General features: G+C 46.6%; 11 protein-coding genes across 11 annotated transcripts; 6 read left to right on the top strand and 5 right to left on the bottom strand.

Moving 5' to 3' along the window:
* Window positions 1-1,683: 1,683 nt before the first annotated feature.
* On the top strand, window positions 1,684-2,947 carry LY89DRAFT_736949 (uncharacterized protein; the record flags this gene model as incomplete). Its single annotated transcript, XM_018220195.1, has 3 exons — window positions 1,684-1,777; window positions 1,831-1,913; window positions 1,961-2,947. 3 exons carry the CDS (start codon window positions 1,684-1,686, stop codon window positions 2,945-2,947), a joined length of 1,164 nt encoding a protein of 387 aa, XP_018068303.1.
* A 424-nt stretch (window positions 2,948-3,371) lies between these two features.
* Window positions 3,372-4,061, bottom strand: LY89DRAFT_753319 (uncharacterized protein). The gene has a single exon (XM_018221271.1). It carries the CDS (start codon window positions 3,933-3,935, stop codon window positions 3,423-3,425), a length of 513 nt encoding a protein of 170 aa, XP_018068302.1. The 5' UTR covers window positions 3,936-4,061; the 3' UTR covers window positions 3,372-3,422.
* A 4,652-nt stretch (window positions 4,062-8,713) lies between these two features.
* LY89DRAFT_736945 (uncharacterized protein) lies at window positions 8,714-8,964 on the top strand (the record flags this gene model as incomplete). Its single annotated transcript, XM_018220194.1, has 2 exons — window positions 8,714-8,767; window positions 8,815-8,964. The coding sequence occupies 2 exons, from the start codon at window positions 8,714-8,716 to the stop codon at window positions 8,962-8,964; spliced, it is 204 nt and encodes a 67-aa protein (XP_018068301.1).
* A 563-nt stretch (window positions 8,965-9,527) lies between these two features.
* LY89DRAFT_672211 (uncharacterized protein) lies at window positions 9,528-10,319 on the bottom strand (the record flags this gene model as incomplete). The annotated part of the gene is made up of 3 exons (XM_018213268.1): window positions 9,528-9,546; window positions 9,584-9,764; window positions 9,983-10,319. 3 exons carry the CDS (start codon window positions 10,317-10,319, stop codon window positions 9,528-9,530), a joined length of 537 nt encoding a protein of 178 aa, XP_018068300.1.
* Window positions 10,320-11,260: 941 nt separating this feature from the next.
* LY89DRAFT_621681 (uncharacterized protein) lies at window positions 11,261-12,710 on the bottom strand. Its single transcript, XM_018210952.1, has 2 exons — window positions 12,428-12,710; window positions 11,261-12,370 (listed from the first exon to the last, which is right to left on the bottom strand). The coding sequence occupies exons 1-2, from the start codon at window positions 12,638-12,640 to the stop codon at window positions 11,411-11,413; spliced, it is 1,173 nt and encodes a 390-aa protein (XP_018068299.1). The 5' UTR covers window positions 12,641-12,710; the 3' UTR covers window positions 11,261-11,410.
* Window positions 12,711-13,771: 1,061 nt separating this feature from the next.
* On the top strand, window positions 13,772-14,781 carry LY89DRAFT_784780 (NAD(P)-binding protein). Its single transcript, XM_018222819.1, has 2 exons — window positions 13,772-14,218; window positions 14,268-14,781. The coding sequence occupies exons 1-2, from the start codon at window positions 13,933-13,935 to the stop codon at window positions 14,774-14,776; spliced, it is 795 nt and encodes a 264-aa protein (XP_018068298.1). The 5' UTR covers window positions 13,772-13,932; the 3' UTR covers window positions 14,777-14,781.
* A 469-nt stretch (window positions 14,782-15,250) lies between these two features.
* Window positions 15,251-16,281, top strand: LY89DRAFT_687272 (S-2-haloacid dehalogenase). The gene has a single exon (XM_018215463.1). The coding sequence runs from the start codon at window positions 15,258-15,260 to the stop codon at window positions 16,035-16,037; it is 780 nt and encodes a 259-aa protein (XP_018068297.1). The 5' UTR covers window positions 15,251-15,257; the 3' UTR covers window positions 16,038-16,281.
* A 217-nt stretch (window positions 16,282-16,498) lies between these two features.
* Window positions 16,499-18,709, bottom strand: LY89DRAFT_784778 (uncharacterized protein; the record flags this gene model as incomplete). Its single annotated transcript, XM_018222818.1, has 6 exons — window positions 18,192-18,709; window positions 18,075-18,140; window positions 17,921-18,022; window positions 17,520-17,872; window positions 17,159-17,472; window positions 16,499-17,102 (listed from the first exon to the last, which is right to left on the bottom strand). Exons 1-6 carry the CDS (start codon window positions 18,418-18,420, stop codon window positions 16,499-16,501), a joined length of 1,668 nt encoding a protein of 555 aa, XP_018068296.1. The 5' UTR covers window positions 18,421-18,709.
* A 2,410-nt stretch (window positions 18,710-21,119) lies between these two features.
* Window positions 21,120-22,210, bottom strand: LY89DRAFT_736938 (Clavaminate synthase-like protein; the record flags this gene model as incomplete). Its single annotated transcript, XM_018220193.1, has 2 exons — window positions 21,120-22,115; window positions 22,172-22,210. The coding sequence occupies 2 exons, from the start codon at window positions 22,208-22,210 to the stop codon at window positions 21,120-21,122; spliced, it is 1,035 nt and encodes a 344-aa protein (XP_018068295.1).
* A 282-nt stretch (window positions 22,211-22,492) lies between these two features.
* On the top strand, window positions 22,493-23,975 carry LY89DRAFT_721111 (MFS transporter). The gene is made up of 4 exons (XM_018218614.1): window positions 22,493-22,725; window positions 22,777-23,185; window positions 23,234-23,376; window positions 23,426-23,975. Exons 1-4 carry the CDS (start codon window positions 22,674-22,676, stop codon window positions 23,800-23,802), a joined length of 981 nt encoding a protein of 326 aa, XP_018068294.1. The 5' UTR covers window positions 22,493-22,673; the 3' UTR covers window positions 23,803-23,975.
* An 857-nt stretch (window positions 23,976-24,832) lies between these two features.
* LY89DRAFT_784774 (uncharacterized protein) lies at window positions 24,833-26,106 on the top strand (the record flags this gene model as incomplete). The annotated part of the gene is made up of 4 exons (XM_018222817.1): window positions 24,833-24,959; window positions 25,010-25,532; window positions 25,588-25,686; window positions 25,749-26,106. 4 exons carry the CDS (start codon window positions 24,833-24,835, stop codon window positions 26,104-26,106), a joined length of 1,107 nt encoding a protein of 368 aa, XP_018068293.1.
* Window positions 26,107-27,287: the final 1,181 nt, after the last annotated feature.

The raw sequence follows: 27,287 nt of genomic DNA, 5'->3' as shown, positions 1-27,287 counted from the left end.
ATTGCGCTGGTTGCGCTGAGTGGACTGAGTGGACTGAGTGCGCTGAGTGCGCTGAGTGCGCTGAATTCACATGAGAAATCAGACATCAAGGCATGGTTTTTAGATCTGTTGTTAAGTTCCTGTTGAGAAGGAAGGTCCTTAGGAGGAATGAGAGAGTATGAGAGTTGGTGGAGGTTGAAAAGGAGAGACTGATAAGTGCCGAGAGGAGGAGGGAGTTCGGATTTATACAGGGTTTTGGTTGTATGTTTACTTTGTTTCTGTTGTTTTCTGCTTGTTGAGAGTTTTGAAATGCTCTATCGTTGAGATTCTTTTGGACAATGAGAGGTTTGCCCTGCTCTTTGTTGGATTTATGCTGCATATAGTTGAGGCTTCGCTCTGCTATTTAAAGTCAAAATGTTGTGGTTTTTTCCCATGGGGTTTGGAAGTTCAAAAGCAGCAAGGTCTGCTTTTTACATTCTGCTCTGCTCTTCTAGTTTCTGTCCAGCATCGAATCATCAAGAAAGGAATACGCCTCGGTACTTTCTCGCCTTTGCGAGATAGTAGAGGTTCTGGTGTCAAGACGGTAAGCAAGCAGCCAGTCCAGATCAAAGTTGACATTGGGTGAGATGTCCCTTAATTAATCATCAGACACTCCGCAATTCAACCATCTCGACCCCTCAACTGATCTCCCCCTCCATCCCCACATCCCAAAACCCATCCTTAACCGCCATCTCGTTCCACACCCTCGCCGCACTCCCCAAAAACGGCTCAAACACCCTCTCCCTCTCCTCCTCCCTCCCCATCCACTCCCCCTTCATCTTCCCATCCACATTGCTCATCATAAAACACGCCGGAAAGTACGCCTTGACGAAGAACTCCCGGTCGCTCTGCATCCGAGACGCGTGTTTGTAGAGCAGTGTAGCGAGACGTTGTCCCTCGGCCTCGGGGTTTGCTTGGATGAGCGGGTCGCGCAGCCAGAGGGATTTGAAGGAGGAGATGGATTCTAGGATGTAGGCTTCGCGGGGCGTGGGCATGGTGTTGGTTTGGCGGACTTCGTTCTAGGGGAAAAGTTGTTAGTGGGTGTGCAGAGAAGGGCGGGGAAGGGGAGTTACCATGAGGGATAGGTTTGAGAAGAACTCGATGGCTTGTTTTTCGCCGAAGAGGGGGAGCATGTCTGCGATTTGATTTCAGGAATGAGTGTTCTAGATTATGCGCTGGTCGTATCTGTGTATGAACGGCCGCAGAACGCGCTCGATCTCTCAGTGATAGAGACAACGTGTTTGTCGACGTTGTGTTGAGGATGAAGATGAAAGCTCAAAGACGATGTCGAAAACGCGCTTTTACGTCGGAATTACCTCGAGCTCTAAGGCTGCTGTGTGTGTAAATGTCAAAACCGAACTGATTTCTTCCCGCAAAGGTGATCACAGGCATTCACTATTCATCTCGTCTACTCAACTCAGGGGCTCGCTTACAGCAGCATGCAGCACGTGATGCCAACAAAGTGCATCGTGCCTTCCTCTTGATCCTCCTTTCTCATCAATCGGTTTAGAAACCATGCCTTCTCTCGTAATCTATCTCTCAAGCTTCCCATCATCCTTTCATCAACGGACTTATCGTTGTAACTCTTCATTCGTTACAATATTATTGTGATTATCACCATCATTACACTACTAACTCACTACCGCTCGTTCGCCTTCCTTCACCATGCCTCAAGGTTCTGCTAGAAGCAACGGTAAAGGTGTTGAGTCCGACGCTGCTACAGCCATCGAATCGAATCATGCAACTACCAATGCCTCTCGTATAGTTCTCCTTTCCTTCAAAAACCGTATGTCAGAACTGACCCGTAACCAGCTACCCGACAATCAACGCCTCTACCGGATTGCAGCTTCGACGAAGATGTTGCCAAGAATTACGTCGATATACTTCGAAAGATGGTTTTGCATCCGAGTCGACCTATGTCGCTCTCGCTAACATCTGCTAGATGGAATATGCCAGCAAAGCGGCAGATCTCCGAAAGTGTTGGGAGTCAGACGAACTCATCGATCCAAAAACCATTCCACTCGGCGATGATAAGGGGAAGCGTATTGCAAATTTAATAGTAGAACAAATCAGACTCACTCCGAACCCGAGGCTCGAAGAATTCGCTCGGTGCCATTGGTACGAAGTCAGAGCAGCGCATAAAAAGCTTGGTTCACATCCAGAGCAACCACATCTGCGCTCAACATCATATGCATTCTCCACTAGAATAGAACGGTCTTATTGCAAAAAGATGTTCAAGGGCAAACGTCGACTTGTGACATATTTCTCAACGACAACGATTGGTCCAAAATGTGGTTTTGACCAAGTTTCAGTGTCAAGTATGGATGATACGTCTCAGGCTCTAAATGTGACCAATGCCGATCCTCAGCACGTTGATCGAAAATTGCTCAAAAATACCACGACCAGTCGCACACGGGTCGCCTCAAGTTTCCAAAATTTCGAAATGGCGGATCTTGAAGGTTCAACCACTCAAGGAAAATCAAATTCTGTCATGCCGTATCTGATACCAGCGAAACGGGGGATTTCAGTCCCAACAACCCCCACAGCTGCAAGGCATATGGATCGAATACGTCGAGGGTGGCGTACTTCGAGGCCACTTGATTCATCGGGTCTCGGGAAGATACCAGTCTCACAGGACGGGTCCAATAATAAGATGTGGGCAAATCACGACAACAGCCTTGGAGGAGGTCAATGTCTGCGGAAGCAATTGAACACAACTCATCTGGAAGATGGTGAAAGATCTGATTTCGAGGGCATGTCTCGCGCGAGACAGAGGGAGTGGTTAGAGGACGATCAGCGCGGCCATCAATTCGTGGAACATGATGGCCAGCGAAATTTGAAGAAACAACCTGCGCAGGGGAACGGTCCAGTCGGGAAAATGAGGATGAAGCATCGGCTTCTGAGCTGGCTACGGAGAAAGAAGAATTGATGAGTGACCAAGAAGGATTCGTGGAAGATGTTACAGCTGTGGAGCGTTCCAGTGCTTCAGATGAGCTGGCTTGGCATATGTATGCCGTTTTCACTTCTGTTCTTCTGCGTCCGTTTTTCCTCTTCAGAAGTTGGTTCATGATACCTCCATTGCAATAGGTCGAGCTTGGTGGTGTGTGATTGATTGAATTGGAAGAGTCACTCTTCCATAGCATTGTTCATAATATAGCGAATTCAATCCAAGAGCGAGTTCCAATTGCAAACATAGTCACACTCAAGAGATTCAAGAAGTGAGTGAGGGGACGCTTGCTCATTCTTATTCCGTCTAATCGCACTGTATCCGCCACAAAATACTTTCTCCCCTTATCTACAAGTGTGTGTGCTCGATATTCATCTACTCCGTTGTAACGTTGAAACTCTTCAGTCCCGCCAGTCGATGCCAGTAGTTCGTAACGTGCCATTGCCTTCAACCAAGATCAGAACTCCATACCTAATGCCATCAACTCCGCGTCATCGTCCAGCCCCAACCCAGCCATCTTACAAACAAAGCACCGCTTGTCGATACGCTCAGCTAGGAAAGCCCACTTGTATTTATTCTTCAGCGTGCTGTAGAACATGATGCGTTCCCGAATACCGGACGCCTTCGCAACCAAGTAACTGGCCTCAAACTCCTCCTCGAAGATCCTCTTGACCACACACGCCCGATGTCCGACGATATCATTGTTATGTTCTAGGAGAAGACCGGCGATACGTCGGCCTTCGGTGAATGGGCGAGTGAAACCTCCGGGCTCGTTGCGGAGGAGCCGGAAGAGGGCTGCGATGCGCTTCTGGCGGAAGCTGGGGTGATTGGGGAAGGAGGGGTTGTTGGGCTGTTGGTCCGTCATTAGGTGAGGGTTGTTGTTGGGAGGTGAGAAGGGACCTACGGGGCGGTCGATGAGCTGGAAGAGCTCAAAGGCTTGGGCCTCACTAAATTGTGGAGAGGTTGTCATCTTTGTTGTTGAGGTTGGATTGTCTGTTGTGTAGTTGTGTACTGTGGAGGGGGTGGAGATGGAGGTGTATTATTGTGGTTCGAGTGTTTGTATTCAGAGAAAACAAGGCGCAAGTTTGAATGAAGGTTAGCGTTTAAGTATCGAGAGACTGGGTTTGCGACTTATTTCCGACGAACATTTAACGTGGCTAGATGTCGTCGAACTTGAAACAGAGAATAGTTCAAGAATGTTTAAACAGAGGAGAGTCGTTATTAGAAGCAGAATAAAGTTTGTTAGTTGAATGTTGGGCCGGGTCAATGATTCACATCACAGTTCTAATCTCACGTCAAAGAAAGGCTCTGGAAGCATGATATAGTCATACTAACGACCCAACAAATTCGCATCCAGCAAAGTAGAAGCATAAGTGGGACCAACTATTGTATAACGTTCTGCACAGCGACATAGGATTTAAGCGAGCGCGGGTTGCCCTTCAGCCATATTGTATACCTCGATTGAATTGATTAGGCTGCATCCCCTTGCTCACGCTGCTCATAAATAACCAAATCCAGGTTAGGCATATGTTTATCGTGTGCATGGTCGGGCGTAAGGTGGTGGTCAGGGACGAAGGTAGGTTGTCAGAGGAGCAGGAGAGTATTCTACTATTAAGAATCATCGTCGGGTATATACGCGATACACGCGCGATATATACAAGGGTGGGGGTTTGAGAGTAGGGGGCGTTCAGAGCAATATGGATGAGCCTTAGTGCAATATGGCTGGCATGTCAGCGCGTAAACAAGGGGCAACTTCAGATGACAGACCGCACATGAGTATCGAGTGAAGCTTGATGAGTTTGTTTGGAAAAAGGAAAAGGATTCGGGTAGGTCGAAAGTCGGAACTTGAGACTAAGAGTATTTTTAAATCCTATAGAGACTGGCGTGCAGTGGCTGTTGGAGGAGAAATGAAATTGTGTGCTAATTATAGACGCGGTTGTCTAGTCTTATCACAACGGTTACCTCGTTTGAAAGAGAAGTGGCTCAGCTACTAAATAGAGCCTGCGGAACCATCGTTGTTTGACATTAACGGTCTAACAACCCTGGTTATGCTAATTAAAAAACAATAGCATCTGGACTCATCGCTCTGCGTCGCAGGGGTCCACCCTTTAGCATTGTCAGAAGAGTAGAGAGACTCTTGTTTCTAGCATCTTTGATCGACAAAGCGATTTCAGCCCACATACTTTCCTGATCTATAAGCTTAGCCTGTAGTTTCTCGTTTTCTAGTCCTGGATCATCGTATTTTCGTCAGAGCCTGTACTATAGTCTCTTGATGTTTCGATTTGCTCAATTGCTCCGATGGCGTTAACGTTGGATCGGCTTTCCGCCATTTGTCTGGAGCGCAGCTATCTCTTCAATATCGCTAAATTCCGTACGGGTGTTGATCACACTGTCGAAGGTGTCGAACATGAGTTCTTAAGGCACAAGAATTCAACGGATCTTTACTTTGTCTTCACCATGATGTTCTGTAAGACTTGACGTTCCTATAAGCTAGTCAACCCCTAATTGGTTACAGTGCAAAAGTAGACGCTTGGTTAAGGTAAGGTCTTAACGTTAATTAAGGTTTGATACGTAAATTGTCTACAAAGAGGGAAATTTTCTAAAGAAGCTCTGATATTATTTACATTGTGGGCACGCTAAAAGTAGGGGTCCAAGGCTAGATCATGATTTTCAGTCATGGTTTTCAGCCTGCTTTTCAGCCTCACTTTATATCGTCACACGCCCGGGACGAAAATTCATTGCTAGTATCGTGAAAATGGAGTTTCGATAACAATTATAATATTCTCCTCTTTGTATACTATCTCTATAATAGGTGACTTACTTCTTAATAGATCCGCATAAGCATTAAGTCGTAGTCAAGCGATATCTGGCCTCGGTCATGGCGTTCAAGCAATCCAAGCGTTTTGTGGATGCACCCAATCTGCTGCAGCTAAGTTTCGAAAGAGGTGTAAGGCCAGATCACAAAATGATAGCGCCTTTTTCCACTACAATGAACCTCGGATACGGCGCAATGAGATGGGATGGATGCCAATTCTATTATTACTTTTATCCAAGGAAGTGATACCAGCGGACTGCAATCGTCCCAGTTGTGCACTGTTTTGTGGAAATTCCACGATCTTAGATATGACAAGCAACAATCGCAAGTAATTCTTTTGCTTCTGCAGCAGAAAACTGGCTCTGTGGAGGCAAGGACAAACTTCTGTCTCACCCATAGAGGTTGCCACCAATTCTTCTCTATGAGTCTTGAATGTGAATCTAAGTTGAGTCATCAGCCAGTGTGATTGAAAAAGGTTCAAGAGATGTGAAATTGTATTGGCCCTCAAAAAATTCAAAACGAGTTTATTAATTGAGAGGGCTCAACATTAAGGAGAAAGCTTAACGAGAGATTTTGGTTTCATCTTCTTAACTATCCTGTGCTAAGACCTGCCCAACCTGCGAGGTTGCATTCATGATGGGGCTTGCGCAGAGGAACTAGGGTTGGTTGCTATTATTGCTTGATAGGTGTGAAAGTATGGACACATATTCCGTCGTCGCATTGACACACATTATATTGCAAACTGAGAATGGAAATTCTGGGGCCAAAGAAAACCGCCTCCGAGTATTCATTCTATGCCTCCACTCTGCACAGTATTGGCGGTTTCGATATTCCAAAATTTCCAGATACCTCACGCAGATCCAATCAGAATCTTCCGCCAGAAGCCTATACCGCAGTACCAAATCAGCCGCCAAGTGAACGCATCCAGTCAAACCCTAAATGTGCCCCATTAAGGTCCAACAATCGTGTCCACTCCATCGAAGCCTCCAGACCACCTCCTTCACTTGTAGTCGTTATCCTCAATCATATGCCATTCGTCTTGATCTGGATCCTTCAGGTTCTCGCTGACAGTCGCATAGAACTTAGCATGGCTGCCTCGACCAGCTCGCTGAGCAACCTTTGCGAAGTTCTCGAAAGTGCGACTGTAGTGGCTTTGATGACGAGACCTAGCAACTTCGAGGACACCGGTATTCCACAGCAGAACTCCGACGCGCTGGCCTTCAGCGACGGGATCTGCCTCGAGAGCGGGGTCCTTGAGCATCAGCTTGACGAGAGTGGCCAGAGACTTGATCATCTCGGTCCAGGCCTTCTTGCGCTCGGGGCCATGGATAGAATCGATCTTGAAGGAAGTTAGTATGATGCTCAACTTGGATGATGTAGAGGTAGACTCACAGAATCGGGATATAACTTGAAGAACTCAATAGCTTGCGCTTCACCGAAGCGGGGAGCCGCTGGAGCCATGATGTCGATAGCGAAATTTCAAGAAGAGTAGGTTTGGAGATGAGCAAGGCGCGTTCGCAGTATTTGTTTTAAGTTATGCGACCTAGGTGACTCTGCAGTGTCGTGTTTGTGACAAAGGTTATGTTCGTTGGCGCGGAGTATTGAGTACAAGGTGTCAATCGTTTCGCAACTTCGCCTATAAATATCCTTTTAGATGTTGTACGCTAGTGTTTTCCAGAAGTCTCCTAGCAGACAATGACTTGCAAAGCAAGGGTAGTATCGGTGAATAGGACTAGAACAATCACACAGTGTACCGAATCGAGAGTTTAAAGAAGCGCCCTTTGCGACTTAAGTAGTCAATCTACATTTTCCTTCACAAAGACAATGCAATTTCAACCTTAACAGAAATTTTCGCAATCTGAAGGCAATTCAACTATCGCCTCGCCTAGTGTCAATAGATTTGCCAGTTCACAAGAGTCAAAAGATCAAGCATAATGATTTTCACGGAAAGAAATGCCGAAGAACTCTTCGCCCAATTTCCTTCCGACGTAAGTCATGTATTGCACTGGTATTATGCATACTAAATATAATCCAGTTCCGCCTTTATGATGGATATTCTAGTATCTCTCTTACGTCTTACCTCTGTCCAACATTCAATCGTCTGTCAGAAGATGCTGATATTGAACCTGATCCGACAGCTGAGGGTCGACGTATTGGCCAACTGCTTTGGATGCATACTGTTCAGTTACAGAGCAACAGGGTCCGCTTGGAGTTAGTGATGAAGGAGTACATTGATCTGTATGCGGCTTTTGGTACAGTGTACAAACTTGCATTTTGGAGAGCTGTGCGTGAGACGTACTGAGATTAGGCTACAGAGGCGGACTTGTGGGCATGGCGAGGAGACGGCTATCACGGTAGCATAGCAGAGTCACATGAGGTAGTTTAGTACGTAGTTAGCGCGCCTGCTATTATAGCGACGCTCCTTCCATAGAAGAATAAATCATCCTTCTCTTCTCAGATACGATACCCTGACAACGGCGGGCCCGAATATTTGCCTTTGACAGCGTGACTAGTGTCAGCGAGACGTCTTTCTCAGCAAGACTTTCAGAGCAGTCATGTCAGACGAAGTGCCAACTTCATAGAAGTAGTGCAATGAACTGAACCTGACGGGTTGTAAAAGAAATCAAAATACTATACTTGAGAATTGAGGATGCATGTAACATGCAATCAAAACTTTGAATTCATTTCTGCCTATCTATTGACTCATCTCGCTACCTACTTGTGAATGGGAACAGACGGAGTGAGTCGCGCTATACAAGATCCAGTATTGAAAGCCTTATTTGCGCGTTGTAGACTTCGGAGTTCCACCTGCGACTTTGCACTTCTTCATCTAGAACATACCACAATTTGGAATAGCTTTGACAACTTGAATCAGTCCGATCATCACAAAATCCCTCTTTAACACTCGCAAAAGTCTACAATAATCAAGCACGATGATTTTCACCGAAGATGATGCTGCCGAATGCTTGGCCAACTTCCCCGCCAATGTAAGTCAAGCCCTGTTCTGTAATCGATATTTCTAATTTTCATCAAGCTCGGCATCAACACCACTATGGAGCAAATAGTAGATGATCTCGTCCAAGTCGCCAGGAGCCTGAATCCAATTTTGACACGCCTAACCACAGATGCTGAAAATGAATCCAATCCAGCTGCCGAGGGACGACGTATTGGCCACCTGTTGTAGAGTGCTACTCTCCAACTACAAAACAGTGACGCTTTCGCCAAGCCGATGTTGCGAGATGTTTATAGAGAGGCGGTGGGGAGGACCTCTGGGCCTCTGGCAGACTTTTGGAATGGCGTACTTGAGAAGTACCAGGACTAGATCACCGCAGAAGGGCAAGAGCGAGGCATTCTGAGCCCAGTGCACTGGCAAGAAAGTGATAGGTGAATGGCGAATCTGGAACCGTTGACTTCCATCAGCGGCTTTTTGGAAATGGAATATCAAAGCTTCGCAGAATCATAGCGATGAAATTGAACTTGGCATCATGCCAAGAGCAAGGGAGATTACACCAACTATTAGTGACGTGATGTATTAAACACGATTCTGGACCACCCAGCGTATCATTTATTCACCATCAGCTACCGTTAGCGAACACTCACTCTCAGTCAACAGCGAGGTCACCGTCCACCTGGAACCCAATATCTGTATATGGGATTCCCAGTGAATATTCCTCCTTTCATGGGCCGCGTCTGCAATACGACGTTACACAATAACTAGTGCAGAACTTCTCATATCTCCATTCCTTTTTAGACCTCCGTCCTAGACCTGAAACCTTCAATTAGACTTGTAAAAAGCCACATACTTGACCTGCATCCCACTACCCGGTCCATTCACAGTATTCCCATCCGGCTGCCCGTCATCATTCGGAAAGTTACTGCCCACCGCCACATTCAAAATCGGAAAGAAAGCCTTATGCGCTACATTTCCCGAAAGCACAGGATCATTGACCTGCGCTGCCGTCACCGTAAACAAATTCTTCCCATCTAGAAACCACTGCAAACTCTCCTTTTTCCAATCACTTGAACTCTATTCACTTTGATAGCAAAAGTATGAAAGTCTTCCACAACAAAGGTAGTCTTCTGTCCTCCTCGCGACAGTTCTCCTCCGTCATGAGGCCCATAATGTAAGGAGGCGAGAGTGTATGCCACTCCATGTGCATTCTCGAGGATACCCCATTTGCCACACTCGGGTCACGGGATACCGTTGCGATCATCCTTCCCGAGTGCACGGAACGCTGGCCGGATTCCTGCTTGGCTGCTGTATGGGAACGTGCCAGTGCGGATCTCAGCTTGGAGAAGCATTCTGTGTCCTGCTGGACAGGAGAAAGCTGATTTTCCTTCCAAGCGAGCTGATTTCCAGTGGCCGTTTCCGTCTTTCTGGGGCTCGATGTAGAGAATGCCAGATCCGTTCAAAGATACGTTGTTGGTGGTGTTTGAGGTGTAGGTTTGGCCTTCGTTGTTGCCGGTGTTGGGACCTGCGTTTGATGATTGACCAGTTGTTCTGATTGGGTAGAGAGTCTTTGGAGCCGTTGAAGTCATCGTGGCAGATGAGACTATAATTGGATTCTGCTGGAGGTGGTGTCGTGGTGAATAATTTGATTTTAATTTGTAGTAGCTATGTGAGGTTGATTCTCTTTGGTAACTTGATTCAATATTCATCCAAACAACAAGTGTTTCATATATGAACCTTCGTAGTGAGAATTTTACCAAGCCGTTACTTTTGAGAGGCAATTGTCGGCCCCAGGCGAATGCGCATTCATTTATGCAGCCACAGTCTCACATAATCCAATGTACAGCTGCAATCTACTAGCAACCAACTGAAGGCTGGAGCCATGCTCACCCATGATGAAGCTTGATTGCCTGTGCGTCTCAGAAAAAAGGAGAAGAAGAAAGGATGAGTGATCTCGCCTCATCTTCGGCTGGAATGAATTTTCAGCTTTGGAGGTCAGGCTGTTCGAAAGAATTGAAAGATTTCTTGGCAGACTTCGAAGCTAATCGAATTGGTATTTTAAACATGGAATGTAAGACCGAGTGTTATTCATCATCTTTCACATAGGCTATTGCAAGCTTGAAAAATAATTAATTAATTTGAATGGCAGGTCATCTGTAAATTAGCCTCGCTCGAATGACTAGACGTCAAGACAAATGTAAATGAAACATGAACTTCTCCAGAGCGACGCAGATTCAAAGAGTGCAAAACTTACCGGGACTGAGATGAATGGAACTGAGGACAGACACTGCACGTGTGAGCAACTGTAAGCACAGCTACTATTATAAAAGAGTACTTTATTGACACAAAAGATCCACTTGCAGTTGTGGCCCAGAAAAAGACTTATCATATCTGCCGCTTGACACTTATGGTATAGACCAATGTAGTTCTTTCTCAATAAAAACGTCTCCGGTGATCACCTTGGACTTAAAGTTACCACGTGCTATAAAGCACTTTCTCAAATCAGAAGCAACAAACACAACGTGTCTTGGGATGCAAGAAAGCTACAATTTATGTATGCTAACGTATTGGTGGCCTAGGATGGAGTCCCTCAAAGGCTTTGTAGGCTTCGCTCATTGGGACTCATTGAGGCTCGTTCACACTCGTACTCCTCTCCATCCACCATTCCCTACCACACACCTTATCGCCGATTTGAGGTTGCAGGCTTGACCCGTACATTCCCACCCCACATCTCCTTCCAATCAAGGTTTGCCATTGCCTTATCAGCATCTTCCGCAGTTGCAATCTCAACAAAGCAGAAGCAATGACCATTTGTACCCTCACTAAGATCACGAGGAAGATTCAACTTGCTGACCACAGAGACTTCAAAGCCTTGGAATAGCTCTCGGATACCCTCTTCAGTTGCTTCTTGACTTGGGAACTCGGGTAGACCGCTGACAAACAATCTCCGTCGTTCGCCAAGCTTTCGTGATGAGCCACCCGCCAGAGAGACTTTGATAAGCCAGCCCCATGGCTCCTTTCCGTTGAGCTCTTGGACTGCTCGCTGAGCTTCTTCTGAAGAAGATAGGTCGATGAAGCAATAATTGTGGTAGACTGGGTGCATCCTCCTCTCCTCTGGGGTGGAAATCATCTTGCTAATGACCTTTACATCGAAGCCATTGAACAACTCCCGCAGTTGAGCATTTGCATCAGCTTGACCGTCGAATCTTGGCAAACCTGCGACATGAACACGTCGACCTTCTTGGCCAGCCTTGTCTATGTCTTCTGGATGCTCGAGACGGCGCCAACGATCGAAGGAAAACGCGTCATTTCTGTCTTGATTACTCTCAGGTTGATAGCGAGGTCGAACGTCGAAACGACCAGTACCTGTTCCGGATTTGACACCTGGCTTGACTTTCAGAGGACGACCTAAGAATATATACCCATCGTACTCTTGCATGACTTCACGAGCGAGATCGCTATGCGTGAAATCGACGAAACAGTAGGAAGGATTGCGGCCTGTCATGGGATCCACAGAAATGTTGATCGCTTCAATTCCATCCACAACATGCTGGAACAACGTCCCAATATCTTTCGTAGTAGCCTCGTATGGAAGGTTTCCGACATAGACTCTTCGACCTTCTTCGACAGCCTTTTCTGCCTAAAAGTTGCAGATCAGCATCAGAAATCTCATGTGACAAGGAAGACTTCTTTCTACCTTGGCGTCATTGACAGGTTTTCGAAGCCCATCGCGCTGACCGTCTTGCTTGGAGAAACTGTTCTGATAACGATCACCTCGTTGGTCGAAACGATCACTACCCCATCTTGTACCTTGGTGTTGGTTTTGATGCTTGGAATCTTGCTCTCTAGCTCTCATTGGCGCAGGACTATCCGACGGCTCGCGTTTGACGCGCCAATTGTTCGAATCCATTTTGGAATCTGTCAGTAACCTCAGAGCCCTTCTGTTGGATTGGATAAGAAGACGCGCTCAAGAAAATCAGAAACGCGGTTGCGAAAGAAGTGCAAACAAAGAACTCGGAAACCTTCGTGGTGTGTGCAGTCACGTGTGTCTCGCTTATACTTCTAGCGCTTCCACAAAGTCTCAGCTTCAATGTCTCTTCATTCCAACACGTTTTCTCATAGCAGAAAGTTGTTGCTAGGAGACTCTATCCTCGCAAAGCACTTGATGCTCATTCAGTTTCGGATCGAAGATGACGTAGAATAATGCCACAGTCAAGGTGAAGAGTTTCCACATCCTTCTCGGTTACACGCAACGTGGAGCAGCCATATACAAATCGCTTGTTCTCGCGAGACTGTAGACGTGGAATTACACGTGTATGCGATTCATATCAAGTATCAAGGATCAAGATGGGAAACAGAACTTCAGAGACTCGACTAGCCGACTAGCGTCGAATGGTTAGTAGGTCACGAAGTAATGAGGCCGTGATGAAAGCTCATCAAAGCATTTCCACTCTTCTACCATTCCTGAAGAGGCTCTCTTCGGCATCCTATCATTCAACTGGTTGCGAAGTTCTGCTTCGCATTGAATACACGTTCTTTATTGTCACATGACCACGTGACGAGCGTTCGCTGAAGGCGCCCTTGATGAAACGCAGAGGTGTGGAAGAGAAATTTCTCAAACACAAAGGATAACAGCAACCTCGAGCAATCAGAATGATGAGCGAAGCTGAATGAGAGGATGCTGAAGAGTTTTTCATAGCTGGTTGATTGGAAATGCAGCACGGCTTTTGCAAAAATTGTTACAATTGGAAAATTGTTTTTTTTTTTATCTTCACTCAAGCGTACCTATAGATTTCCACCAACTACAAAGCACCAGCTTTCAGCCTCAGCATGAAAGGTTCAGTCAAGCTAACGGGAGAGTATCACTAACCTTCTGAGGTTAGCTCGGAGGTAGCAATGCTTATTTACGCCCCTGTTCGGAGTCCGAAGTTGAGCTCGGTAGTATCTCCCAAATTGGTTTAGGAGAGGGTAGTCCTGATTCGCCAATTACTATTTCCACCTTAACACCACAACGAACATCAAGGACTATCAAAATGTCCGTCAAAGCTATGCCTTACCCAGTGACGAGGAGCCAAGCTCAAATAGATATAAAGAGGGTCATGACCCAAGGTGTATGAACAGAACCAGAAGCATTGATTCAATCCCACACAAACAGTAATTATCAGAATCCATCAGCTCAATTCCTTGACATCAATATTTGCAATGGCAGCCCGAAAGATCGCTCTTGTAACTGGAGCCAATAGCGGTATTGGCTACGAAGCGGTAAAAGCGCTTTTACAATCCAGTAAACCTTATCACGTCTTTGTCGGCAGCCGTTCTCTCGAGAAAAGCAACCTTGCGATCGAATCCTTGAAGAAGGAATGCCCAGAGTCCACCAACACTGTCGAGCCCATGCAGGTCGATCTGATCAGCGACGAGTCTATTGAGAAAGCTTTCGAACAAGTGAAGAATGGTCCAGGTTATCTTGACGCTCTTGTCAACAATGCTGGTATTTCCTCAAACTGTTTCCCCGATGCCCATCAGCTAACAGCTTCCAGGTGCAACATTTGATATCGAGTATATCCGCGGCAAAACCTCTCTTCGCGAGTGTTTTGCCAAATCATATGACGTGAACGTCGCTGGCACGAATGTCATGACTCATACATTCATGCCCCTCCTTCTCAAGTCTTCGGAACCCCGCCTTATTTTCGTGACCGGCCTCTCCAACATCACCCAAGCTGGCGAGAAGTACTTCCCAACACCACCTCAGCCTGCTGGCTGGCCTAAGAAAATCGACTTTGAGACCATTGGATATCGTTGTACAAAGGTAGCATTGAACATGTTGATGCTGGACTGGAATCATAAGTTGAAAGAAGATGGTGTAAAGGTCTTTGCCGTTACGCCTGGATTTTTGGCTACAAATCTGGGTGGAGATCCGGAGTTGGGCATAGCGATGGGAGCAGGTCATCCAAGTGCGGGTGGAGATATACTCAGGAGAGTTGTGGAGGGAGAAAGAGATGCTGATGTGGGGAAGATTGTGAATAAGAACGGGATTAGTCAGTGGTGAGCGAGACTGATGGACTGTCTCCGCAAACATTTGGTCAAAACTAAAGTTCTGATATGAGAGTATCTCTTCCTTTAACAATCCTGAAGCCGTAATTCAAAGATCTGGAACATATAGTATGAATGACCAGAGTAGTGCATTTCATGTGTACTCTACATGCCATCGGCCAAATTGACCATTGCTCGTCTGTCTTAAGCGAGAATTTGAAAGAGGGGTTGTCACAAATTACGAGCCTCAACGCACAGGGCTCAATGACACAAGGGCGCATTTGTCGATGGATGGGTCTGTCATTATTTCTATATAAAATCTGTCCAGAAGATTCTCTGAACGACGATGCAACCCACCTTTGCAGTCAAGCATTTTCACGTGATGCACCTACCATCACGCCTTTCTGATGTCAACGTCTTCTCCACAGAACATATAAGAGTCATTGAACGAATAACATAACCTAAACACCGAGAACTTCCTCCAAGCTGACTGCACAATGGTCCTCAATCCAAGGGCCTTCAAAGTCCTAAGCTTCGACATCTACGGCACCCTCATCGACTGGGAAACCGGCATCTTCGAAGCTCTCCTCCCACTCGCATCAAAACTCCCTTCTTCCAACCCACGCCATCCATCCAACATCTCGGAGCGAGAAAACCGCATCTTCCTACTCACAGAATACACCAACCTCGAGAAAGCAATCCAGATCGAGCACCCCACTCTTGCCTATCCCAAAGTCCTCGCCGAGATTTACCGCCGTCTCGCCACGCAGCTCTCAGTCCCACTCTCCGAAGACGAAGCTACAGAATTCGGCTCAACGATTGGGAAATGGCCTGCATTTCCAGATACGGTTGCTGCTATGCAAGAACTGGGTAAACATTACAAGCTCATCGTCCTCTCGAACGTGTCTCGGTCGTCATTCAATGAGACACTTTCTGGTCCTCTTTCTGGTGTGAAGTTTGATGCTATTTACACAGCTGAGGACATCGGGTCGTATAAGCCTGATTTGAAGAACTTTGAGTACCTGATCAAGCATGCCGGAGAGGAATTTGGAGCTAGGAAGGAGGAGATTTTGAAGGTTGCTCAGAGTCTTTATCATGATCATGTTCCGGTGAAGAAGGTTGGGCTACAGCCTAGTGTGTGGATCAAAAGGGCTGGAGATGAAACGCTGATGGGTGGGAAGTTGAAAGATTTCGAAGGGATGGTTGATTTGGCGGAGACGTTTGATACTTTGGGTGATTTGGCGGTGGTGGTAAAGAAGGCTTTCGGTGAGGCGTGAACTGCGAATTTGAGCAAACCAGCTCTTTGTTCAAACATCGATGAGAACACAAAAAGGTCTGTCGCACATCACAATTCTACATTTTATGCCTACAGCTCAAGGCTTTGGTTATAGTTCTCTTTAAGGCTAAGAGCAAAGTATAGTTATTACTAGCCATTGCTCTTTACATAAAATTTGAGAAGAATGTTTCGAGACTGGGACTTGCAGTAAAACATATTTCACACCCTCATTTCATCATCTTCACTTACGGCTTAAGCATCCTTCATCTTCGCAGTTTTTCTCGCCAGTTCCGGTTAATCGTACAAATTAGAGACTTCGTTTGGAGAAGGCGTGGTTTCTGTGGTTGACTAAAGAATTTCCGACAAAAGGATTCAGTTTCATAGCTTGGTCTCGGTTACTAAAGTCACGAAACAGAAATATTGAACTAACTATTATCTCAAAAACCCTTCTCCATATAGCATTCATACCTTCTTCTCAGCACTCACCCCAACAACCTCAACATCACTTCCCCCACTACTCCCCGCACTACCCTCCACATCCTCCCCAACAATCGCCCTCCCCTCATGATACATCTGCTCAAACACCATCCTCCTCTCCTCTTTCCCAAAATCGCCAATCATACACAACCCAAAGTATGTCACCCCAGCCACAGCACAAACAAAGACCCAACTAACCTTATACAACTCCCTCCAGCCCAGTGGAACAGCATTTCCGAATATCGCCGCAAACCCAGGTAACGTCCAAACCACCGCTATCAAATAAGCGCCACACGCTCTCCAACTAACGCCTCCGTGATACCAGTACCGTCCGTTCTCGAGAAAGAGGTCTTCGATGAAGATGTTGCCTTTGTGGATGACGAAGTAATCGGTGATGAAGATGCCGAGGAATGGGCCGAGGAAGATGGAGTACCCTCCTAAGAAAGCGAGGAAAGAGCTTGCGGATTTGAGAATTTTCCATGGGACGATACAAACACCTAGGATGTAGGCAAGGTACATGCCCCGTTTAATGTTCAAGAAACGAGGGAGGAAAGTCATGCTGTCTGCTCCCCATGGAATGACGTTCGCGCTGTAATGATAAGATTAGGAGCTTTAACCTTGTTCTTGAGGAAGAGGAGAGCCTACCCGAGATTCCCAGCAACTTGACTCAATACAAATCCTGCATTTACAATGAATACCCAAGTCCTGGTTCCTGCTGTCCAGTTCCGAGTCAAGATTTCGTCGCACAGATCCCACGGATTCCACAACGCTGTCCCCCACGAGTTCTTAATCGCAGCCGTGGCGAAAATACCAAGCGCTGCACAGCCAGTGTTGCCGATTGGAAGAGCAAGGGCTTGGGACCAGACTGGGGTATTTCGAGTTCGAGCATATCGAGCGATATCAGGCTGATTGACGACAAGTGTAGAGGTCTTTCCCATGACGGAGTTGATACCACTCAGCTATGAATTATCAGCAGACTTCCCATATCATATCAAATTGGACTAACCATTGCCCAAGCTAGAGTTGACCCTGTCATAGGCACAGTAGTCTTGAATTCGGTTCCTTTGCCCTTGCCTTGCAACATGCAATAAATAAACAGCCCAATAGTAACAGGTGGCACAACAAACGACTTGATCGAGAAAATGCGTCTAATCCTCGGGATTGGGACACTCAACAAAGGCAACGAGCCAAACCAGATAACGATCAACGCAATCATCTGCTGGATATTGATACCGGCACTGGCAGGAATATGATTAGGAATATCAGTGAAATTGTGTCCGAAAATACACCGCAAGCAGACAGCGACGAAGTATCCGCCTTGAATGAGTGATACACCGACCCAGATGGTGCAAGTCACGACTCAGATCAGAACGGGGAAGTAGGCTGCGCGGAGACCCCATGGGATACGACTTTCGACTTGGAAGCCGAAGTGGTAAGTTGATGCAGATCGTGAGTGTAGAACCACGCCCAGCGCTCCTAAGGAATATCCGATGAAGACACAGATGCAAACTACGCATTGCCCATCAGCAGCTGAGAGCCAAGCACGAATTGAGATGCATACCTTGCCAGGAAGTTAATCCGATCGTCACCAATGAAGATCCAAGACTCCAGACTCCTGATGAGAATCCTTCGACACTGTCAGTCTTGTTGCCTCAAGTCATTGGAGATCTCTACATACCATATGACCACCAGAATGCAGCATAATCATACCAAGCCCAAGTCCAGTGAGACGGCGGACTAATATCGAGATCTTCATTTTTCCAGTGGTTTCGATGCTCGAGACGACCAGTTGCAGACTCTTGCGTCTCGATGGCCTTGATGAACGCCTCTTTACTGGAGAGGGCCTCCTGAACAACCGCAATCCGACGTGTAACGCCATTCTTGACACTTGCAGAATATTTCTCCATGATGTCCCTAAGGAGCAAGAGGATCGGATCAAGAGTTTCAGAGACTCCCCCTTAGCTTTATATGTACAGCCAGTGTTGCTCTTGGTATTTCAAAAGCATGTGGGACTGCCATACTGCTTAGATAGAAGATCAGGGTTCGTGTGCTATCTGCCCGCTTCGAGAGATAGTCGAATATGGAGAAGCGTAGCATGGCGGCGCTCATTCGGGACACGATTCCGCTTGGAGGTATGAGTATGATTCAATTCGGCCGAGATGAACAGATCTTATCGAGACATGCAACAAAGGTGGGGACATAGGAGCTGTGACCTTGTTGGTGATGCTTGTCAGAAGATCATCCATCGAGGTGCTTGGCATTGTCCCACTTTTGACCAAACATTCACGGCCGAGTATGTCCGGGATTGAGAATTGAGAATTAGCGACGATATACCGGGACAGACATGCGAATGTATAAATTTGAGATGGAGATGGTAGGTGAAAGATGTTGGTGTATCGCTGAGTCTGAAAGAGGCACGAGTATCGCGCAGACAGCGCACATAGCGCTCGGTAGAAGTTAAAGACTTCGCAAAGTCGTAGCGAGAGGAGTAACATTCAAAGTCAACGACCAGTACAACCAGAGCTTTCAAAGTCAGACTACGGAGCTGGGCATCGAGAACAACAAGAGTAGTCAGATTGCTAGGTTCAAAGATGAAGCAAAGATTGCTTAGCAGGAAGGACGCAGGTAAAGCAGCAGATGATGAATTGCTGTTGTAGAATGATAATGGGGACATTAAGATCCCTCATCTCGGCTTGAGCCTGATTTTATCTTGGAGGGAAAGGCAGTCGCGGTGAATGTGCAGATTGTAAAATGCAAGAGCGAGCGGTCTAACTCACCTTCACTGCCAGATGACTCAAAACCTTCACGATCTCTCGCCAGACCGATCAACGTAACTTCATGGATATCTTTCTCACAAATCAAAACACAACCAGATCTCTTCTGGTCATTTGTCTCTAGATTCGTTAAGATCTGAGTTCTGATTTCGAGGCCTTGCGATAGGAGGAAAACGCAATCTTATCTCTACCAGAAGAGCTTCTCCCTCCAGATCTCCAACATGGACGAGTCGTCAACAGAGGTATGACGAACAGACAATCTTCGGAGACCAGCTGCTAACCGTCAACAGCCAAATACACTTAAAACTGCCTCCGACGAATCCTCTCAAAGAGGCACAGTCGAGTACGGCACATTCGTTGACGGTATCAATGAATTCGAACAAGAAGCTCACCGGAAGAGCGCGACATCATCCACGACGTCCCCACGCTTGCTCTGATCCTTGTTATCATCATGAGCTTGCTGTTCTGGTTCTTCAACAGGAAATCAAATTGCACGGTCTGGCCTTGCACCAGTATGATTGAAAATTTCCGGTTGAGGATGAGATGAATGAGAGAGAGGTCGGAGGACAACGGAATCAGTACATTCCCAACGGCATCAATTGAAAAGAGAATGGACGAAGAATGAGAGGTGTACTTGCGTTTGACAGCTGGGAAGAATTGCAGGGGAAGTGATTCCAAACTTGGATCGCAGAAAAGCACCGCAGAGAAGCACCGAAATTATTCGAAACACAATGATTCCACCTTATATGCGGCCCCGGAGCAGTGAACTACTTTATCGTAAGATGTTTGAGTACGCGCAAGATCGCCGCTGAAGAAACTCGCTGAAGAAGTATCCGAACTTCGGTACCGCAAAAGTGTAGCCGCTGAGCTATAATTAGGAGCATGAACCAACAGGATGGGTTCATTAAGGCACAACCAACATTCAAAACCAACATCGCGATGTCGCATTGTATCTCAAAAAATTCCAACTTAAACATGATGGAGTGTCCATTTTCTCTAGACAAACTTGACTCATCTTCTCTGACGTGCAACTGCCTCGGACATTTACCTACCGTCAATATCAATCCCTTGATCACTTCTCGCCCACGTGATTGACTACAACACATTTTTCTATCACCAAGAGAGCATCTCCGTGCTTGCAATATGACCGATTCAGAGGCCAAAGTAGAAACCATAATACTAGATGCCATGAGATCAGCTGCTAACCGTTCACAGCTTCCACTATACAACATCGTCAAAGATGCTCCTGTGCAAGGGGGTCCGCATACACTTTCGACAACAGAAATTTGAGGGAATGGAGGAACTTGGAAGAGCGTTCTCCCATCATCGTGCTACTAGTCGTCTTCGTGGGTTTGCTAGCAGTCATGGCACTGATGATCACATCCTTTAGACAACTTGGATGGGAGCCCTTGTCAGAAATAGATGCTCATCTGGTCTTGGACATATCGTGAAGAAAAAAGACACAAATGGTGTATGAGTGTAGAGCTTGTATTATATTGGAGGGTAGGAAATTACCTACATTCCCATTGGGCTGGTATCGGATGAGATCGCTGGACTCGCAAGTCGCATTGCCACGATGACTTCGCTGGCGCCAATACCGTGGTCCTCCTATCATGAAGTCAATTCCGGAGAATGAGGGGTGGATCAAGGCTTGGGACATGCATGGAAGAGAAATCTGGGAGTTGGTGGAACTTGGCAAGCAGCTTGTCTGCCGAATTGATATTTTGTAACTCATAGACTTTCCGATCCTCCTTTTGGATAATGTCTCCATACCAATTGAGTACAGAGCTTCAAACGAACAGCTTAAATATCGCAATTCCCACAGATATCTTCTACGCTGTCGCAGAAACCGCTGCCGAGACTGGATCTTGAGTATGTGTAACAGACTTTGGTGTGTCCGATTCCACCTTCGCCTTCAGCGCCGCAAAGTATTTCTTTATCGCATTCTCCGTGAATTGACGACCAGTAACCGCCGGATATTTCTTCTTCGGACCTTGAATGATAGCGTCCTTGACAGGTTGGCTGAAGTACGCAATGCTGTAACGCTCGCCATAGTAGTCTCCTGGTTCACATGGAGCTTTCACTCTGTGGAAAGTCGACTTGAAGCGATCGTCCGACCACGACATGAGCAAATCTCCGATATTACAGATTATGTCTCCAGCTTTCAAATCCACCTTGGTCCACGTATCTCCCAGAGCGAATTCTGTCACGACCTCCCGACCTGGGCAGATCTCCAGTCCACTCTGGCCTTCTCTTTGAAATAGCACAGTCAGGAAGCCCCAATCTGCATGTGCACCGGCTCGATGATGTATCTTGCCGTCGTTCGTCTCTGGTGTCGCATAGTAATGTAGTAATCGACAGCACGACTGTGAATCCGGCCTCGAAACATCATGCACCTTGTTGAAGAAGTCGTCTTCGAAGCCCAACCCTCTGGCAAAGCAGATCATCAACTTCTCCGATACCTTCTGCACTCTGTGCATAAACTCCATGCAATTGTCCTTGAACCCAGGTACATGCTCATCCGACATCCACAAGCCCTTCATATTATCCCCAAACTGCAATTGGTACGATTCCTTTCCATCCGGGGCACCAGTAGAGGGCCGGACCTGCGACATGTTCTCCCAGCCAACATTGTTCGGGTTCCAGGGGACTGTCGCTTTCACGTCGTTGGGGAGGACGAAGAAAGATTCGGAGACTTTGAACATGGACTCAACCTCGTCGGCAGAGATGCCATGATCGGTAATCGAGAAGAAACCAACATTCTCAGCGGCATTGACGAGTTGTGCGGTGATTTCGTTGATGCGTTGCTCGAAGTTTGCGAGGGAGATCTGAAGTGTGTCAGTTGAGGTGGCCAAATGGAGCAGGTGAAGCGAGGTGCTTTGACCTTTGGAATCTCGCGGTCGACGTATTTTGTTTTTTCCATCGTGAACTACTTATTTTCTTTTCTCTCCTAAACGTCCAGATGCTCTATTGTTGGATATAGTAACGTCAAGCTCTGTATTGAAAGAGTCGTACACATTCCATGCAGTGTAACTACCCCACCTTGCTGGAAGTCAGCATCTCGGCCGAGCCTGGACTTTGCTCCCACTCTTCGGAAGCTGCCTATCTTTCCTTTCTTATCGACACTTGTGACTTCCCCAGATTTACATGTCTTGAAAAATGGTGGAGAACTCCGACGGCTACGACAACCAAGGCCCGTTGAAGGCTGAGGATTACAAGCATGCGTGCTTTGTCCATGGTGATTCTGTGCATTCGAGTGAATGCCCATGGTTAATTGCTTATTCCATTCTAGATCGTTTACCGTGCACTCATACTTTCCTCGTCGCTTCTCTGTGTTCCTCCTCCGCCTACGTTCTTTGCATATTCAGATATTGCTCAAGTGAAGTATGGGGTCCATAGGAGAACCATCCAAGGCCCCACCTATATTGGACTTCTCAGGTCAGCATACCTTGTCATGACTTCAGTCGCATAAATATTCACATAAAGCAGCTTTTCACAGCAGCGATTCTGAAGTCCGCTCAAACCTCATCCAGCACATAAGGTCTGCCTGCCAAGACAAAGGTTTCTTCCAGCTCACCAACCATGGCATATCTCCTGATCTCCGAAATCGTGTGTCCTCGGCATGCAAATCCTTCTTCGCTCTTCCTCTCGAAGAGAAGTTGGAGCTTGATATGAAGAAGAATAAATACAACCGTGGCTACGAGAAACATGGTGCACAAATGCTAGAACCAGGTACGGCACCGGAAAGTATAGAAGGTCTGTATCTAGGAGAAGATCTGCCCGCAGATCATCCAAGAGTTCTGAGAGGAGATCACAACTGTGGACCAAACCTGTGGCCCAAGAGTCTAGGCAAAGACTTCGAAGACGTGTGCACGGAGTACTGGAACGCCATGCGTAGGTACGGATTTTGAAAGTCTTTTTCTGATCTGATACTAATGTACAGAAGTGTTGCGATCGATGTCATGAGAGCACTAGCACTAGGGTTGGGCCTGGAAGAAGGTTGGTTTGATGAATTCACAGACAGTCCAGTGGGCACACTGAGGTTCATCCACTATCCTCCAACACCCACAACAAGTGAAAAGGAACGAGGTAAGTCAGCGCCCAACCATTACATGAGATCAATTGCTCAATTTTCCAGGGATTGGCGCACATCGAGATTTCGGCTGCATCACCCTGCTCATGCAAGACGAAGTCGGCGGCCTCCAAGTCCTGGAACCGAGCACTAGCGAATGGCTCGACGTGAAGCCTATCCCAGGAGCCTACGTCGTAAATCTGGGCAACTTGATGATGCGATGGACAAATCACAAATACACATCCGACCTGCATCGAGTGATGAACTACTCCGGACGAGATAGATACTCGATACCTTACTTCTTTACTGGCAACCCAAAATTTATGTTTGATTGTATTCCAGGTTGTGAAGGTGGCGAGGGCTGGAAGAAGCCTGAAAAGATGATGGTTCGGGACTTTTTGAAGGAGCAGTTTGATACTAGCTATGCTAGGGTGAAGACGTGATGGGGGAGGTCTAATTTATGAGCTTCAAGACTTCAAGGAAAGAAGCGGCGATGGGTTTTGCGTGATCTTAGTCTTACTCTTGGACTTCCTGCAACATTCGTCTTCCTTCCAGCTCAACTATCAGGGACTGCCCATGGGCAGGATGCTGTGATTGTCACGTGACTCTTCTCCACAAGCTTTACCCAAGTATAGTTTCAGAAGAGAGCTTCACACATCAAGCTGGGGCAGTCACAAGCTCCCCGCCGCAGTGCCTTCTTACTTCTGTAAAGATCTAGCCTTTCGTGAATTTTTGCATTTGTTGCACCCTATCTCTCTCACCGAGCCAGGTAATGACGAAGTGGCGTATGATTCGCAAACATCTTCCGCCCTATCATGCATTGCAAAAAGAGGCTGCATTGGCGATACTCCATTGGCTTTTGGCACTGCAGTGCAAGAACAGGGCAAAAAGTCGCACATGCAGAATCGGGCGTTGCAAGAAGCTCAAGTGAGAGCGATAGAATTCTCATAAAAAGAGTGAAATCGCATTGCATTTAGCATTCATTGTTGAGCCTATTATACCTTTTTCATCTTCTTTTATAGTTGAAAGTCGGAGATGGGATCACATTTTAATTCAACGACACCTTTCAAATCGGGCGGGAGTTGGTATGTGCACACCACGAGAAGAGAAGTTCGAAGACAGCGTCGAGAACAACTTCGACGCCAGCGAGAACTTATGCAGCGAATTCGGGAGATCGAAGAAGAGGAAAGACAACGAAGACAGCAGCAGATCGAAGAAGCCAAAAGACAACAAATTCAGGAGTTCGAAGAAGCCGAGAGAGAGGAACGTATATATGAAGTATATTTTATTTCTTGCTTTTGGTATGTATCGGGAGCACCTGACAGCATTGATCAAATTCAACTCTGCGTTCGTCTCTGGATCTCAAAGTTTTTGGAACAATTTACGCTCCTCTTGCTTGAAACACTCCAATGCCTCTTGACAAGAGGACGGTGTGGATGCTTCCCAAATCGACGACGTCCTAAATGTACAACTATGCCGTGGACCATTTGGCCTTCGCTGGTGGTGCTTTGGGGTGTTTGTTGGATGTTTCATACCCCTTTTCGCCAGCAAGACTTCGATGTGTATTTGAATGAAGACAGCTTCTCACCTTTTTCTCCAAGTGAGTCCTCGTTCTTGGAAAGAGGCAGGGACATGCTAATGTAGATGCAGATTTTGCATTCGATCCCACTTTTGCGTCCTTACCACCTGGGTCGGATTACTTCTCAAACAACATCGACTTCGGAGATGGACTTCATGAAGCGATCCATCCATATCCAGTCGTTAGCAATGCCATCCCAACGTCTCTGGCCGAGATTCCAGCTCCAGCTGCGTCTGGATCAGCAATGGGGGCCTACCTTCAAGCCGACTCTTCTTCTTTTGGGGTGATGCCTAATTACTCTTATCCTGCTGCGGAAAGTATTTATTCGATGTCGGAAGTCGCTTCAGGCATTCCGGATCACCAGTCTCATTCGAGCATCACCCCAGTGCCGAATACATCCCTGCGTTTCGCACCTTCTGCAGCACCATCGGCAAGCTCGATGCCGCCCAATCCCGTTGCTCTCCTCCCACGACAAGCGTCAGCAACACCATATCAAGCACCCCAAGCTCCTCCAAAGGATTCCGAAGGTAGATTCGTTTGCACATACCCTGGATGTGATGATAACCAATCATTCAAATGGCTGTCAGGCTGGCAGTAAGCTCAATCCATCCACCTCTATGCCACTTCAAAGGCTAACATGATCCATCAGAACGCACATGGACAAACACACTCGGCCATATCAATGTTCTGTCCCTGGTTGCAAAGGCAACTCTGGTTTCGCAACGAAAGGTGTTCTTGATAGGCATACGTCTATGGTCCACGGACGAGCGCGGTCAACTTCTTCCTCGGCCCCTTCTAATGTAACAGAAGCCGGGGAGAATTCTTCGATGTCCCGGAAATCTTCGAAGCAGCATCAGCTTCTACAAGAAAAAAGGTTACCACTTTGGAAATCAGAAAGCGGAAACGTACACCCTTGACCTGTCGACCTGCTCAGGATGCAGTGGAAGGGGAAGCATCTGGGTCTGAGAACACGACAAAGAAGGCCAGAGGATCTGCAGATAGTGCTCAACCAGGCCACACTGTGGAAGAGCTAGCGAGAGAGAACCAGAAATTACAACAGGAGATAGACAAGAAAGATGAGGATTTGAAAAAGTGTTTACAAGAGCGAGGGAAGGAACGAGAGACGATGTTGAGGATCATTGATCAACTTACGAAGGGGACTAAGTGAGGGAATGAATTTGCTTGTACCTACGACTTTTTATGTGAAGGATTGTGACTTGTTTGATTGCTCCCTTTTTGAGTTAGATCGTAACCTGAATTTCTGATGCTTTGTAATTCCCTTAACTTATTATTCTAGTCTATACGAATCTAGAATCCTCCAATGCTTAGTGCTGGTATCATAGTTCCTCCCGTCGCCCCAAAAAGATGATCTCTGGCCGAATATTCTCCGGTGTCGTTCGTGGGGTTCAGAACACCAATGAAAAAAGCCATACGCGTTTGATGAAGTGATGTCCATACAACATAGCCGGTACATGCTCAGAAGGTCAATACCACGCTAGACACTTTGAATTCATTGAAAGTGAGCCCACTCAACAAACGCTTTTGTTGCACGTCGCAACGACGCTAGTCGTTCGTTCACTTCTTCAATTCAACTTTGAAGTCAGCTTTGAAACTTGCTGCCTTGAATTTGCAGTTAGAACTATTATATTAAACAAAGAGACCAGAACTTCAACTACTGGTTGATGATTGATGATCGAAAGTGAAAATTACACTTGGTGGAATATTATGTAGAAGCTCTGCGTCATATACCATCGTGCCGCATGATTTGTGTACTCGATCATAGGAGATAATTTCAAGTCAAGTTTCAAATACTGCAAACGCACTGGATATCGATTTAAGACACTCGCGCCCTCCTGTTCTGCGACAAGCTCAGAAATTTGCCCACTTTTTCACAGACATCGAATGTCTTCTCTAGCGTTATAATATCGTGATTAAACATGTACCGTCTGCTCTCAACTTGCTAATGGGATAAATATTTTCAATCAACAGCTTATCAAATAAACATAACACTAACAGGTAAACTTGCTAATCAATGTCATTGATCCCTTTACATTTAGATAGCCTGAGCTACATGATTCTTCTAGCTGGCTCAATCCTCGCTTAGCCCTCCCAACACTTTGAAAAAAATATATTTATATAAACAAAACAAAAAACTTCAACCGTCCAAACCCCTCAACCTTTACCTAAATAGAACCAAGAGACAAAACGTTTTGCGCACCCGAAGGTGCTTCAACGCCCAAGTGCGAAACTTGTCCGATCGAACATGCCCCCGGGCCCGGGGTTACCCGGGAAGGGAGAGGGGGGGGGGGGGGGGGCCCGAGTGCGCCAAGTCGACAAGGCGCTTGCTGG

Source organism: Mollisia scopiformis (genome assembly GCF_001500285.1).
Source record: "Mollisia scopiformis unplaced genomic scaffold LY89scaffold_18, whole genome shotgun sequence".
Taxonomy (NCBI): domain Eukaryota; kingdom Fungi; phylum Ascomycota; class Leotiomycetes; order Helotiales; family Mollisiaceae; genus Mollisia; species Mollisia scopiformis.
This window is presented reverse-complemented; position numbering and strand designations above follow the sequence as displayed.

Bases quoted from the DNA above. Each gene is read 5' to 3' on its own strand.
- LY89DRAFT_687272 (XM_018215463.1), top strand. From the start codon at position 15,258: ATGGTCCTCAATCCAAGGGCCTTCAAAGTCCTAAGCTTCGACATCTAC.
- LY89DRAFT_784780 (XM_018222819.1), top strand. From the start codon at position 13,933: ATGGCAGCCCGAAAGATCGCTCTTGTAACTGGAGCCAATAGCGGTATT. The intron at 14,219-14,267 runs GTATTTCCTCAA...AACAGCTTCCAG, and splicing joins CGCTCTTGTCAACAATGCTG to GTGCAACATTTGATATCGAG.
- LY89DRAFT_753319 (XM_018221271.1), bottom strand. From the start codon at position 3,935: ATGACAACCTCTCCACAATTTAGTGAGGCCCAAGCCTTTGAGCTCTTC.
- LY89DRAFT_721111 (XM_018218614.1), top strand. From the start codon at position 22,674: ATGGGGTCCATAGGAGAACCATCCAAGGCCCCACCTATATTGGACTTC. The intron at 23,186-23,233 runs GTACGGATTTTG...AATGTACAGAAG, and splicing joins TACTGGAACGCCATGCGTAG to TGTTGCGATCGATGTCATGA. The intron at 23,377-23,425 runs GTAAGTCAGCGC...TCAATTTTCCAG, and splicing joins AACAAGTGAAAAGGAACGAG to GGATTGGCGCACATCGAGAT.
- LY89DRAFT_621681 (XM_018210952.1), bottom strand. From the start codon at position 12,640: ATGGATTCGAACAATTGGCGCGTCAAACGCGAGCCGTCGGATAGTCCT. The intron at 12,371-12,427 runs GTAGAAAGAAGT...TGCAACTTTTAG, and splicing joins AACCTGTCAATGACGCCAAG to GCAGAAAAGGCTGTCGAAGA.